The sequence below is a fragment of the Heteronotia binoei genome, chromosome 8, assembly GCF_032191835.1.
Source record: "Heteronotia binoei isolate CCM8104 ecotype False Entrance Well chromosome 8, APGP_CSIRO_Hbin_v1, whole genome shotgun sequence".
Classification (NCBI taxonomy): domain Eukaryota; kingdom Metazoa; phylum Chordata; class Lepidosauria; order Squamata; family Gekkonidae; genus Heteronotia; species Heteronotia binoei.
In genome coordinates, this window is record NC_083230.1 from 7,963,339 (window position 1) to 7,977,626 (window position 14,288).

Below are 14,288 nucleotides of genomic sequence, written 5' to 3' on the forward strand. Positions count from 1 at the left end.
AAGAGAAAAATAAAACTAGTTTCTTCCAGGTAACCAAAACCTCCCTGTCTGGTTGTCTAGAAGCAATTTTTACTCATCACAACAGAAAGACTACCTGGAAGCCTGAAATTAAGCTACCTATTAATATAAAGGATTATAGTGTCAGACATGGATCACAGAAACCTGGGTTCAACTCCCCAGCTCAACTATGAAGCTCCCTGAGTGAATGTTGAAACCATTCCTCAGCTTAATCTACCTCACACAGTTGTTCTGAGTAGAAGGGGAGGCACAGGATACCACTCTGAGCTTCTTAGAGAAGGGCAGGATAAAAATCTTTCCAACATATCATTAGCAAGATTAGGTTTTCTTGCTCATATTAAAACAAAACAATATATTAAATTTGGCTTGTGTTTTGTTTTTAAAATCAGAACTCACTTGTTTGTTGTGCACTGGATTTGTTGCACTTGAAGGACTGGGTTGAGACAAAGCTACACTGCTGTTTTTCCCAATCTGCGAGAAAGAAACAATATTTAGAGATGCAGGGTATCAAAACAGGAAATCTGTAGCAAGATAAAGTTTATTTTAATCTTAAAATCTCCTAAGTGGAGCAATTGTTTTGACCTAATCAATTATATTTCTTGTGTGTAGAACAAATTTTGAATTCAGTAGCACCTTTTAGACCAACAAAAGTTGACTCAAGGTCTGCCCTTTCGTGTGCAGGCACACTGCCTCTGGTACGTAGAAATGGAGATTAACAGTTCATATATAAATATAGGCAGATGCCTCTAGTAGGTGAACAGCAAATTAGCATACAAATTGATGAAGATGTTTTGACATATGCAAATTGATGAAGATGTTTTGACATATGCAAATAGCAATAACAAGCTAAGTTTATAGGTCACAATATGTTAGGATTTAATTATGGAGGAAAACCAGTGGAGCAATATATATATATGAAAGTAGGAGATATATATATATATATATATCTGAACATTTCTATGTATCTGAGGAAGCGTGCCTGCAGGTGAAAGCTTACACCTTGGATAAACTTTTGTTGGTCTTAAAGATGCCACTGGACTAAAAATCTATTCTACTGCTTCAGAGCAACATGGCTGCCCATCTGCGTCTACTGTGTGTGTAAAGGTGCAGTCAAGTTGCAACCGCCTTATGGCGACCCCATCATGTTTTCAAGGTAAGAGACTTTCAGAGGTGATTTGCCATTGCCTCACTTTGCAGAGCAACCCTAGGCTTCCTTCGCAGTCTCCCATCCAAGTACCAACCAAGGGCTGACCCTGCTTAGATATCTGACAAGATCAGGTTAGATCAATTATTCTCACTTAGAAATTTCAGGAAAATCTTACTGTATGACTTTAAATAAGGTTAGATAGATTCGAAAGAGCCCCGTGGCGCAGAGTGGTAAGCTGCAGTCCTGCAGTCCAAGCTGTGCTCACAACCTGAGTTTGATCCCAGCAGAAGCTGGGTTCAGGTAGCTGGCTCAGGTTTGACTCAGCCTTCCATCCTTCTGAGGTTGGTAAAATGAATACCCAGCTTGCTGACTACCTTTACCGTTTTAGATAGATCCAAAGAGGAGAGGCCATTAAAGGGCTACTAGTCATGGTTATTAACAGGAACCTCTGTATTGAGAGGATGTACATTTCTGAAACTCAGTGCCAGCAGGCAATATCAGGAGAAGGGCCTTGGCCTCTATGTCTCATTAGCTGGTCCTCCAGGGCAATTGGTTGGCAGCTGCGTGGACAGGATGTTAGATGAAATGGACCTAATCCAGTAGAGCTCTTCTTATTTTTAACGATATATTGAAGAGAGGGCCTTAAGTGTCACATAAATCAGTGAAAGTGCAAAATCTCACAAAGGTACCCAGTTCAAATCTCCCCTTGGCTGTGAAGTCACATCCAGCTCTCAGTTTTCTAACATGCATATGACAGTACAGGACTTCCTTTCAGCTTATTGCATGGACAGAGATTAACAACCATTATTACAAAATGTATTGTGATACCAATGCTGTACAAATAAATCACTGGTATATAAACAATACACACCAGTGATTTATTTGTATCACATTGTTATTACAGTACATTTTATAATAAAGGTTGTCAAAATCTGCTAACAAAACGTCACCCCATGGGTCGGTAATGACCCGGTGCTTGCACAGGAGATTACCTTTACCTTTATAATACTGTGATCCTTTCTTGCTAAATAGTGATTAAAGCAGAGGTATAAAATGTGCAGCCTGCAAGCCTGATCTGGCCCCCAAAGGGCTCCTATCAGGCCTGCAAGCAACTGGTCATGGCCTGCTTCCTTCCTCCTCTCCTGGTTCCTTCAGTCACCATTTTTGTATTTCTCCTGTATGATGTAGTCGAGCAGAGCAGCCTCTAGCTCATTCCCTCTTCCCCCTTCCTTTTCCCTAAGAGAGGAGGAGGGAGGGAGGAGCTTGACTCTGTAGCTCTGCTGTGTGATTGAGAGAGTCTGGCACAGCTAGAGCTCTCTCAATCAAAGCTTGAGCTGTGCCAGGCTCTCTCAATCTCACAGCAGAGCTACAAAGCCAAGCTCCTTCACTGGCCGAGGCTCCTTCTCCCTTGGGGAAGGGGGAATAAGTGGGAGGCTCCTTTGCTCAGTTGCATCGCAGGGGAGAAACACAAAAATCACCTTTAATACCAACACAATTTTAATTGAGGTAAGTGTCAGACACTGGAATACAACTACAGTAACTGCTTAGCATAACTGACTCCATTTTCTTAGCATTGATACTAACCATGAGAAAGCTTGCTGCATATCAAAGTAGAGGTCACAGAATGTTACTAATAGTCGCTGTGAACATTCCTTTCCCTGCAAACTAACAAAAGATACTTTCCTTTGAAGATAAGGGCCTCAGGGCTGGCAATTCGGCCATCCCTGTGAAGCAGCTAAACAAAGAGATAAGAGGAAGTACCCGTGTGAAAGTTAGCACCCTGACCTAGCAATGTTTAGATGTGTGGGTTTTTACATAGCAAGCTTTGATGTAGAATTCTTTCAGAGATGTGCTCATGTGCAACAATGTATCAGTTCCAATTTCTCTTTGGTCAGATGCTATGGGTTCTCTAATAAAACCTATACTTTGTATCAAATCGAAGTCTGGTTGATTTGAAGTTCCATTGTCTGACAGTAAGAACTTTTTGTCTTGCTACAGTGAGTGTGTGTTTAAGCTGGTTTTGCCAGGGTTCTCTAGGGAAAAAGTAAACACAGGCTCCCACTGTCTATGAAAAATCCAAAACAAACTCAGAAACAAGGGGGGAAAGTTAAAAACTACAGATCAAATATTATCACCATGAAGAAATATCACATTACAAATTCATAATGATTCACATTACATGCAACATTTTAGAACACACTTATTCTAGCTCCAAACAGAGACAAAAGGAGGTCTTTCACATTGAGTCCATGAGTGTGCAAAATCCAAATCTAGCAGTACCAATATCCAAATACAATGGACTCAGGAATACCAGAAATGAATGAGGGAAACACAGAAGGTCCGTTGTTATCCACAGGGAAATTCACAAGGACCCACAGTGCCCATGCCTTACATTAGATACACAGACAAAAAATTAATTCGCTCGGTATAAAAAGTAGAGGACATAAAACACTAGTAGTGACTTTGCTCAGGAGATGTGTGCAAGCCTCCCAAGCTAAATGAAGCTCAGGAAAAATAAGAGGATATAAACAATGCCTCATTGAACGCAATACTTAGGTTGGGATGCTTTGTATATTCCCAGCCTAACGGGGCTTGGGAGTGGTGATATTGCAGACACTGCTGCGGTCCTGATCACAGAAGCTTAGAATTATTATGCAGAACTAGCACAGTGAAATAGATTGGTTGGACTAGCAAGAGTGTTTCAAATCTCTGTTAAACTATTAAAATGTCATGTCAACATTCAGTTAGCCATTGCAGGGAAGTTCTGAGAATAAAATTAGGGGAACCACCTTGTATACCACCCTGAATTCATGGGAGGAAGGAAGATATAAAACTCAATATGAAATACAGATTAACCTTAAGGTTTGTATACCTTCTTTCCTTCACAGTGAGCCTGGTTGCTTCATGCCATGGCAGTGAAAAACGGGAGAGGTTGTCTCCAGATCAATCACTGACTTCATGTTCATTTTTGTTACACACATACCCTTCTTCAGTCATTTCACGTTTTAAAAAACTCACTGCTTTTACATTTGCCCACTCAGAAATGTATTTGCTGCCTTATTTTATTTATCAACAGGATTGGGGTTTTTTAGTAGAAACATTGCATAGGGGTAGGAAGATAGGTAAAAGGCAGATCCATGGTTACATGAAAACAAGCCAATCAGTGCTATGCAGAGTTATTTTTGCTACAATTTGTCACATCAGGTTTCCTCTAAGCTTGAAGAGCCGCCCTGAGCCCGCCTCGGTGGGGAGGGCGGGATATAAATCATATAAATAAATAAATAATGCATGTCTGAATAAAACACATAGCAGTTCCAGCACTCAAATTATGTCTGCCAGTAAACAAATTAATATACCTGGCCAAATTGTGTTGCCACGGTTTGCTCATAGAAAGCAACATCTGACATTAAGAGAAATGGAAGAATTCCTTACCTGCCGAGAGACGGAACTGTTTGGAGTATCTGGCACTGTGGAAATAAGGTTGGCAGTGCTCTTTTTGTGAACACTATTCATACCAGGCAATTTAGTGATTTTACAGGCTTTGTTATTAGAACTAGAGTTTTTACGTTTTTTCCCTTCTGATTTGTCAAAACAAAGGGGCACAGAAGACACTGCATTGTGTGCTGCCAGGGAATGGTCCCCAGAATGATGAACAAGGGAAGGTATCGACAAACCAGAGGAGTCAATACTGCTAACTACAATGCTCATATGTTTCACTGAGTCTGTCGAGCTGCTTGATAATACAGTTCGTCCTGAGGACTCCAGTTTGGCACTGAAAGGGGCTGTTCCATTGTTTGTGCTGTGCACAGACATACTGTTAAAAGATGATGTAGCCTGAAAAGAGTTTAAGTTTGAACTAGGGTTCAAGACACAGTTCTTTTTGTGGGACCCTGAAAACAACGATGATGAATTCTGCAAGGATAATGTGGAGGAGGAAGAAGGCAGTTTTTTCTTTTTGTTACTTGAAGACTCATCATCACGGCATGACAGATCTCTGACTTTTAAGGATTTGCTGGTTTTTGCTTTGGATGGCTTGTGGGATGAGGAAGGTACGACTGATGGCAACGGTGACACGGCTGATGGAGTCTTAAATGTAGAGTCCATGATACTCAGACTGGCAGCTACGTGGGGGAAAGTAGTGGCGTGTGATGTAACAGAGTTTGTATCAGAAGTTGTCACAAAAGCTGCATTGGATACCATGGCTGAAGTCATTATGTAGGAAGAAGGGATTCTTGAGCTCAATGGGGCTGAAGGAATATACACAGCACTGGGATTGCTGAAAGGCTGCAGAACTGATGCTGAAAAAGGGGTTGTGATATGCGCTGCCTGAGAGGGAGTAGGGCTATCGACTGCAGGAGGGATTTTCCTAAAATGTAGAAGAAAAAAACACACACATTGAGGTTCAGAGATGTTTTGTTACCAGGTCATATACATTCCTTCTGTCAAATGCTATGCAGGAAAGAATAACCCTTCTAGAAGGCCTGAGCAATAACATTAAAACCCAACCACAACCCCCCCCCCCCAAATATATATACTCATCAGTTCCTATGTGGATGCGATGTCCAGTCTGTGACATTTAAAAATATATAGATTTGCTCCTAAAGTCCTACATATGTAACAGAAAATGCTGAAACCTATGCAAATTCTACTTTCTGTCTAGGTTCTGGATAGTACGTGCCCACAGCCAAGAGGAGTTAAAATGAAATCAGTATGCTTCTAAACTCAGTGATCAGCGTGACAAATACATAGCTGTGTACCTAATATCCCAATCCTAGACACAATCCAGTCAGGCGGATCACACTCCACACTGCACTGAGAAGGCCCACAGAACATAAATTTCCTTTCATCTTCTGCAACATGAGTACACAAACACCCATGGAGATCATAGGTCTGTTCACAAGTCAGGTGAATGCATGCACAACCTATGAGAGTGCAAGCTTGATTTTTCTTTACTGTGTAATTCTATGTTATATTCAATGCATGTATTTAAACCCCACATTTATTCAGGTACTGGTCCCCACTTTTATTTGAAGTGAACATGTGTTGGCTGTTTCTTGCTGATAGAGATGCACATAAGCAGCCAGGATGTACAAGCAGGCCTCGGATTCAGTGGGAGCTCACAGGAGCACAGCTCCTGAACCTTTCTGAGAGTTCCTCCTCCCCCTTCTGAGAGTTCCACCTCCTTGTCCATTGAATAGTATTGCAGCTGCATAATAATCCCTGGATGAGCTCCATCATCTATTTTTCTACAAAACGACCCCTGTGTACAAGTAATCTCTGTAATGTGTGAACAGGACTAATGTCTAGGGGTGATGACATTAGCAGGGAATGGGAGGTCAATGGACATCTCCCATACCACTTCCATTCCCTCAGTTTCTCTATACCACATTTTACTTGCACTCCAAGGCCTACCTGTCCTCAACTTGACTGAACCCAAAATTTTGTTTCTGATTTATTTGTTTAGTCTTTATTGTACTTTTCCCATCTCTATAAAAGCCTTTTGGAGAAGGAGCAAACATCACCTTATTGAATGATAGTAGTGAAAAGATAATTCTGTGCTGAGGATTATGAAGAAAAGGGATCAAAAGTAAAACCATCAGCGTCATCGTATCATTCTGTGGGACAGCTACCATGTAAAGAGTTGTTTCCACTGAAATACGCATCACAACACCTCAGTAGACACAGCTTCCATTTCTAAGCTATAGCTAAAGGTAGGTTGATGTCCTAGAATCTGATATTCTAGTTTTCCTGGGGTAAGAGGGATGTAGTGGGGAAGGAAGCCAAACCACACAGTTGACCACAACTTTGCTTCACAACACAATTATGATTATCATTCTACTAATTGTGCTACTTCTGAATTGTTGACACTAACATATTAATGTTACGCTATTACAGAACATTTTCTTTTTCACAATTTGATCAACATTGTTCACAATGAGGAAAAAGTCAGAAATGTAGGAAACTCAGAAAGCATAAATTGTTCACTTACTTCCACATCTGTGAATTCAAGTGTTTTTCTACCATAGAATTTAACGCCAGTCGGAAATGATCCCATCTTCTATCAAATACATAGTATCCTCTTCCCATCAGATGACTTCCAAATGAACAAAACTAAACAGGTTAAGAAAAAGGTCAAATTCTTTCAGTCTGCAAAATTTGAAATAACATCCTTGATTAACATATTAGGAATTTGGAATTGCTAAAATAATTCAGCCAGTTACCAGAATTAGTTGAAAAGAATTAAACCAGTTGAAGTCTTGGATTCAGTGCCGGATTAAACCCTGTGGAGGCCCCCTAGGCACTCTAAATCTTGGGGATCACAAATTTTGGGGATCCCCAAAAGGAGCAGAACAGTGTTGCAAGTATGCACTCTGATGCAAGCCAGCTGTATCTGGATTCGCCTAAGGGCAGCACATTCCCCTAAGGCTACCACTGTCTTAAACAACTGTGTTCCCAGTGATTCATAGCAACCTCAGGCCCATGGGCTTTTCAAGGCTAGAGATGAACAGAGGAGGTTTATTATTATTCACAAGTTTTCCTTGATGGCCTTTTCATCCAAGTACTTCTCATTAGCCATAACAGTTCCCCTGAGAGCCAAAAGACGGAGTTATTATGACTGCTAGGTAAGGCTGACTCCCCACCCCAGTCTGGGTGTCATGTGAGGCATGGCGGCTTTGCCAGTCTCTGAGATCCTCTCTAAGCGGGTGGCAATGTTCCCTGTAAACTATGGAGCCCTGAGAGCAAAAATTCTACTTCGTGAGCTACTGGCACTAAAGCTGTGAGCTACTACATTAATTAGTTTGCTCCGGGGCCATTTTTCCTGAGCTAAGACAAAACTGTGAGCTGGAAGCTAAAAAACTGAGAGCTAGCCCACACTAACTCAGCTTGGAGGGAACACTAATCCGCAGTATTTCAATGTATTCAGTGCCTTATGACAGTCTCACCATCATACTCCTGCTTGACGGTACCGTTTTATTGGTTTCCCACGCAAATGCTATCCAGACCAAAGGTTCTTTCATTTTGTTAATTTCACTTTTTGTCATTGGACTCTTAACTTTGTTCCATGTTGCATTCTTAATCACTGTCCACCAGCTATATGTAGCTCTGCTCACTGTACCCCATCCCATTGTCTGATGAAGTAGGCATGCATACGAAAGCTTGCATTCTGAATGAAACTCCGTTGGTCTTAAAAATGCTGCTGGACTCCTACTTTGTTCTATTGCTTCAGACCAACATGGATCTATCTAAATGGGATATTATGACTGCTAGGGAAGGCTGGCACTCTCCCCCCCCCCCCCAGTCTCCTTCTGCTACAGAGGCCGGGGTGCATCTCCCTACCTGTCCACCTGCAAAAATGATAATATTCTTCAGGTGAAATTGCAAAGAGGGGGGACAGGGCCTTGGGCAGGACAGAGAGCGGAGAGACCCTCTCTAAGCTGGGAGGGTACAACTCCCACTGGACAGATGACAGACAGCAAAGGGGCTATATCCTCATGCCTATATCTGGTGGAAGCCCTTCCCTCCATTCCTCAGTCATCAGACCAAGGCAACAAAAGAGCACAGAAAACAGTCCTTTCCTACCCATGTTTCATAACTCTGCAAGCCAGTAAAGACGCACTGTGGGATACCCAACTTCATGTGGACACATCCACTGCCAAGGAACCTCAGCAAGCCAACGGACAGGCAGCCGCTCTGCGTCTTGCTCCTCCAGCCCAAAGCAAGACCCGCATCCGGCCAGGCCACTGGCTCCCTCCCCTCCCTCAGCCAAAACTGTAGGGTTGCCAAGTCCAAGTCAAGAAATATCTGGGGACTTTGGTGGCGGAACCAGGAGACTTTGGGGGTGACGAGTACAACTGAACTCCAAAGGGAGTTCTGGCCATCACATTTAGAGGGACTGCACACCTTTAAAATGCCTTCCCTCCATAGCAAATAATGGATAGGGGCAGCTCCCTTTGGGGTTCATAGAACTGGACTCCCTGGTCCAATTCTTTTGAAACTTGGAAGGTATTTTGGAGAGATGCACTAGATGCCATGCTGCAAATTTGGTGCCTCTACTTCAAAAAACAGACTCCCAGAGCCCCAGATACCCATGGATCTGTTGCAGTTTTGACCCACCCAAACACCTCGGCCGCCGCTCTGCAAGGGAAGGAGGCTGGGAAGTTGCTCTCTCTTGGGGCCTCGGGCTTTGCCACACCCACCCACCCCACTTCCACAGGCTCCCTCTCCAACAACACACAGTCATTACATTTTTGACCCACCCAAACACCTCGGCCGCCACTCTGCGAGGGAAGGAGGCTGGGAAGCTGCTCTCTCTTGGGGCCTCGGGCTTTGCCACACCCATCCACCCCACTTCCACAGGCTCCCTCTCCAACAACACACAGTCATTACATTTTTGACCCACCCAAACACCTCGGCTGCCGCTCTGCGAGGGAAGGAGGCTGGGAAGCTGCTCTCTCTTGGGGCCTCAGGCTTAAGGAACTCTGCCCCCCTCCCACTGTGCACGTGGCTCCATTTTCCCGCTTGTCCCTGCCCCCCCCCCCAAATAACAGCATTATTTTAAAAAAGAAAATGTTTATATGTATACACTCACACTTATCAGGGATGGGATGCAACTGAGAAGGACACTGTGATCAGTTCCCTTGTGGAAAGAAATGGAGCTCAATCAGCAGCAGGACACTACACGAGGCAGCAAAACCTACTGAGAAGACCTGCAGGGTCACGTGGTGCTGCTACTGGTCATGTGAAACAGGTAGCCTCCCTTTCAGGGTGGGCAGAATGACGGAATGGGGGAGGAGGAAGCTACAGATCAGAGAAAAGAGCTGACCCCAACTCACGGGAGTGGGGGGACTGCGTTCTACCTGCAGGCTGGTTTGAGGCCATTGATGGGTCATTTTTGGTTCATGGGAAGGATGTTTGAAACTACTCAGTATTACCGTGGCTCTGCTGCAGACAACCCTTCCCTTCTTTGAGGTGAGGGCATGGTGCAGGGCCCTTTAAAGGTGTCGGGGCCTCTAGGCTGTTGCCTAGTTGGCCAATTTAGTAATCCAGCACTGCTTGGGTTCTACCTTATACCTATTTGGTTTCATTCTTGGATCTTACCGATCCTTGGATCCCACTGATCATTCCAATTACTACCCAGTCTCATATTTATCACTTCTGGGTATGGTAATTGAGAGAGTGGTAGCTGAGCAGCTCCAAAAGTTTCCTGGCTGACATACTGGTGTTGCTCCATTCCAGTCCAACTTTTGCCCCAGCCACAGGATGGAGACAGACTATCTCTACAGTCAGTTGGATCGAGGCGGATCGGCACTGCTGTTGTTAATCGATCTCACAGCAGCGTTTGACATGGTCGACTACCATCTATTAAGCCATCACCTCGCTGAAGTGGGAGTTCATGAGGTGGCCTTGAAATGGCTTTCCTCATTTCACCTTGGTTGGGGACAGAAGGTGGCACTGGGGGAAAGAGTGTCAACTAGGTACCTCTTAATGTGTGAGGTTCCTTGGGGGATATCTTCTCCCCAATGTTATTTAACATCTATATGCGTCCCCTCACCCAGCTAGTGCAAAGTTTCAGGCTGGGGTGCCCAGCTATACCTGTTAATAGATGGCCACCTGGATACCACCCTGCATAATTTGGCTGTGGGTTTGGAGGCCATGGTGGGATGGTTAAAAAGAGCCAACTGAGACTGAATCCAAGAAAGACAGAGGTTCTGTGGTGGTGGGGGCCCTTCAGGGTTGGAGCATAAACTTCCCACCCTTGATGGGGTACCGCTGATACAGGCACAAACTGTCAGGACTTTGGGTGTAGTGCTGGATACCTCCTTATCCACAGAATCCCAGGTCAGGAATGCTGCCAGGCTGGCATTCTTCCATCTATGTCAAGCGTGGCAACTCTCATGCCCTGACTTAGCCACAGTAATCCATGCAATGGTCACCTCCAGGTGGGAGGTCTTGGTGGAACGACAAGACTTTATCTGCAAAAAAGCTCGCAAATGCCTCACAGCCAGTGGCCGATTCCTTATCCTTTGGTTTGCCTTGAGGAAATGAAGTCAAAGATGGAATTCTTCTAAATAACTGGGCCGGGTGAGAGTTAGCAGATGCAATGAAGGCCGCATAGAAAGTTTTCTTGGCAGTCTTCACTGCCATTTCATAGTTTTTCATAAACATCCTATAAGATGTTCTTGAGGTTTTGTCATGAGCCTGCTGCCACACTTGCTATAGCTGTCTCAGCTCTCGTTTCATTCTCTGTAGCTCCGGTTATACCATGGGGCCAGTGTGGCATGAGGGCAGAGAGGGCACAAAGGCGTGATTTCACCAATGGTTTCAGTCACATGGCTATGCCAATCCTCCACAAGCTCATCTAACAAATCACCAAGGCTCAGATCCCGCAGAGCTGGGTGAACATAAATTTACTTGCTGCCTAAACAGGGAGGGTTTAGGCTACTCAGACGGGTCTTCAAGGTGAAATGGTCTTACCGTGGTACTGCCTCAGTAGAATTCCAGGTAACTTAAGAACTCGAGGACTTAGGTATGCACAGCATTTCACAGTGCTTGTTTTACCTAGCAATCCTATGAGGTAAGTCAGATTGTAAGATCATGGTTTTCTGGAAGTTGCAGTCAAGGCTTTTTCTGAGCAGGAACGCACAGGAATGCAGTCCCGGCTGGCTTGGCCTCAGGGGGTGTGGTCTAATATGCAAACAATTTCTTGCTGGGCTTTTTCTAGCAAAAAAGCCCTGTAGTGATAACTGATCTAGGCTTCACTTCTGTAAACCTAAACAATGAATACCTCAGTTCAAAGGGCGAAGTGCATGAGTAATACACTGCCAATGGTGAATTCTGCAAATATTTAATTGTCGATCTGTAATTTGATTTTCTATCTCATGCAACATCTTAAATTTATCGCCAAAGTTAATACAGTGGACTGCCAAGTATTTTCTTTATTTTCTCCTGGAAAAAAAATCCATTCTTTCTAGGCAGAGAGAAATAAGGCCATTTAAACTTATTTGTGTTTTCTGTGGAACGTAGCCATTTCTCAGTCTGCTTGCTCACAGGATCAGCTCTGCATCTAACATCGATAGCAAAACCAGCATTCTACACCAGAATCCCGTAACGTCCTGAAGCATCTTCTTTTTTGTGTGTGCAGGTAATATCCAGCCTGAAGAGTTCTGCAAAATGTCAAATACTTACACATTGTCAGGGCTTTCTTTGTAGCAGGAACTCTCTTGCATATAAGGCTACACCCCCCCTGATGCGGCCAACCCTCCAAGAGCTTATAGTAGGCCCTGTCAGAAGAGCCCTGTAAGTTCTTGGAGGATTGGCTACATCAGGGGAGTGTAGCCTAATATGCAAAGGCGTTCCTGCTACAAAAAAAAGCCCTGTACATTGTTATGTGTTATTTGGTTGGTCCTAATAAAATGCATTGCGTAGACCGCGTTCTTGATTTCTCCTTCTAACTTGGAGGAGGCCCTAAAACTTCCCCAATTGCTGCTTCTGTGCCCACAGCATGGAAATGACACACAATATGCAACTGAGATTGCCATGCAAGCATTTGGCCCATTAAAATCCCAGGGATTTCTTTTCAGGGGCTGCAGCAGGAAGGAGGCGGGAGGGAAGTTCCACTGCATGGGAGAAGGTCTATTTGGATCTATACCAAGGGTTTGTTTTCCATCAATAACCTGCACTAATTAAAACGTCCAGGTGCCATGAATTCATTCTGTTTGTTACATTTTGGTCAAAATTGTCAGCTCAGAGTGCTCAGATTATCCAAAGACAGTGTACACAGGGAACTGATTTAGCTTCAGTTACTTAAAAAAATGGTAAAAATGAATCCACAGGGAGGGAAAACTGGACCAATCAAGATGGCTCTCACACTCAAGGCAGTCAGTTTCTAGAACAGATGGCTAATGCGGTGCTTGAACTATCTCTTCATTACTGGCCTAAACAATACAATGGATTCAGCATGCAAGCACACTCACACAATTAATGCTTACAAAACCTCAAATGTTTCAGCGTAAGCTATAATGATTCAAGATTGCTAGCTGGCAGAATAAACATTTGTTTTTGTTTGTTAAATATCAGTGAGTTTGGCACCATGTTGCATTTCATGTTTAATACAAAAAGGGCTGTCTTTCTCCAGAAACATTAACCTCTCTTCCTGCTTTCACAGCTCCCCAAAATAAAACACCCATTATATTAATATGCTGCATTCCCAGGTGGGAAAAGATTAAGGGCTCCTTTCCCCGGCTGCCTCTCTGTTCCTGATTTCCCTCCACAAGAAGCAACTTTCCATTTTAAAAGGGACCACTTGACTATTATGACACTCATTTGCACGTAAATTGTTAGTTGGTCTTTTGACAGGCAAAACTTAATGAGTCCTACTGACAGCCAAGCACGTTTGTATCCACCAATTTCTTTCTGCCTCTTTGTCAGCATAAGATTCTCCACTTTGTCCAGTTTCTTAAGCAATGATCTACACAGGTGGCAAAAAGGACTACGCTTATACAAGTGTGGGAATTATGGTTTTTCCCAGGTGAAAAAATTTCTTACAAGAAGAAAACTAGTACATCAGCTGGACTAGAAACACTACTCCAAAGTAGTGTTTTCATCTGCAGGGAATTTTTTTCACTGGGAGGTGGTTATTTCAAATAGTATTCCCTCCCCAGCAATGTAGACTCTGAAATGACCTCGGTTTCTAACAAGCAATTCTGCTGAATGTGTAGTTCAAACCTATGTTTATAATGTCAAGTACTAGAGTGGATTACATTTGGATGAAAGTGGAGTAAAATTAGAGATATTCAGGTGACACCACATTATTGGCAGGAAACAGTGAAGACTTGAAATAACTCTTAATGAAGGTTAAAACAGAAATTGCCAAAGCAGGATTACAGCTAAACATCAAGAAGACAAAAATGATGACTACTGGAGAATTACAACTTCAAGGCTGATGATGAAGAAATTGAAATTGTTCAAGATATTATATTCCTTGGTTGATAGATTTGCATCCAAGAAATCAGAAGGATATTGAGACTGGGAAGGAGCTAGAAAAGATCCTTAAGTGTAAGGATGTGTTGCTGGCAACCACGATCAAGTTAATGCCCCATTACTGTGTATGGGCATGAAAGTT

The 14,288-nt window shown here is 43.4% G+C and overlaps 1 protein-coding gene across 3 annotated transcripts in view; it reads right to left on the reverse strand.

The window, feature by feature from the left end:
• ATXN7L1 (ataxin 7 like 1) overlaps positions 1 to 14,288 on the reverse strand; it is a 160,863-nt gene that overhangs the window by 20,973 nt on the left and 125,602 nt on the right. For all 3 annotated transcript variants that reach the window (XM_060244735.1, XM_060244733.1, XM_060244734.1), the window contains 3 exons: positions 7,155 to 7,276; positions 4,598 to 5,531; positions 415 to 489 (listed from right to left, as the gene is read on the reverse strand). In XM_060244735.1, coding sequence (XP_060100718.1) covers positions 415 to 489; positions 4,598 to 5,531; positions 7,155 to 7,276 — 1,131 coding nt within the window. The remainder of the gene's footprint in view (positions 1 to 414; positions 490 to 4,597; positions 5,532 to 7,154; positions 7,277 to 14,288) is intronic.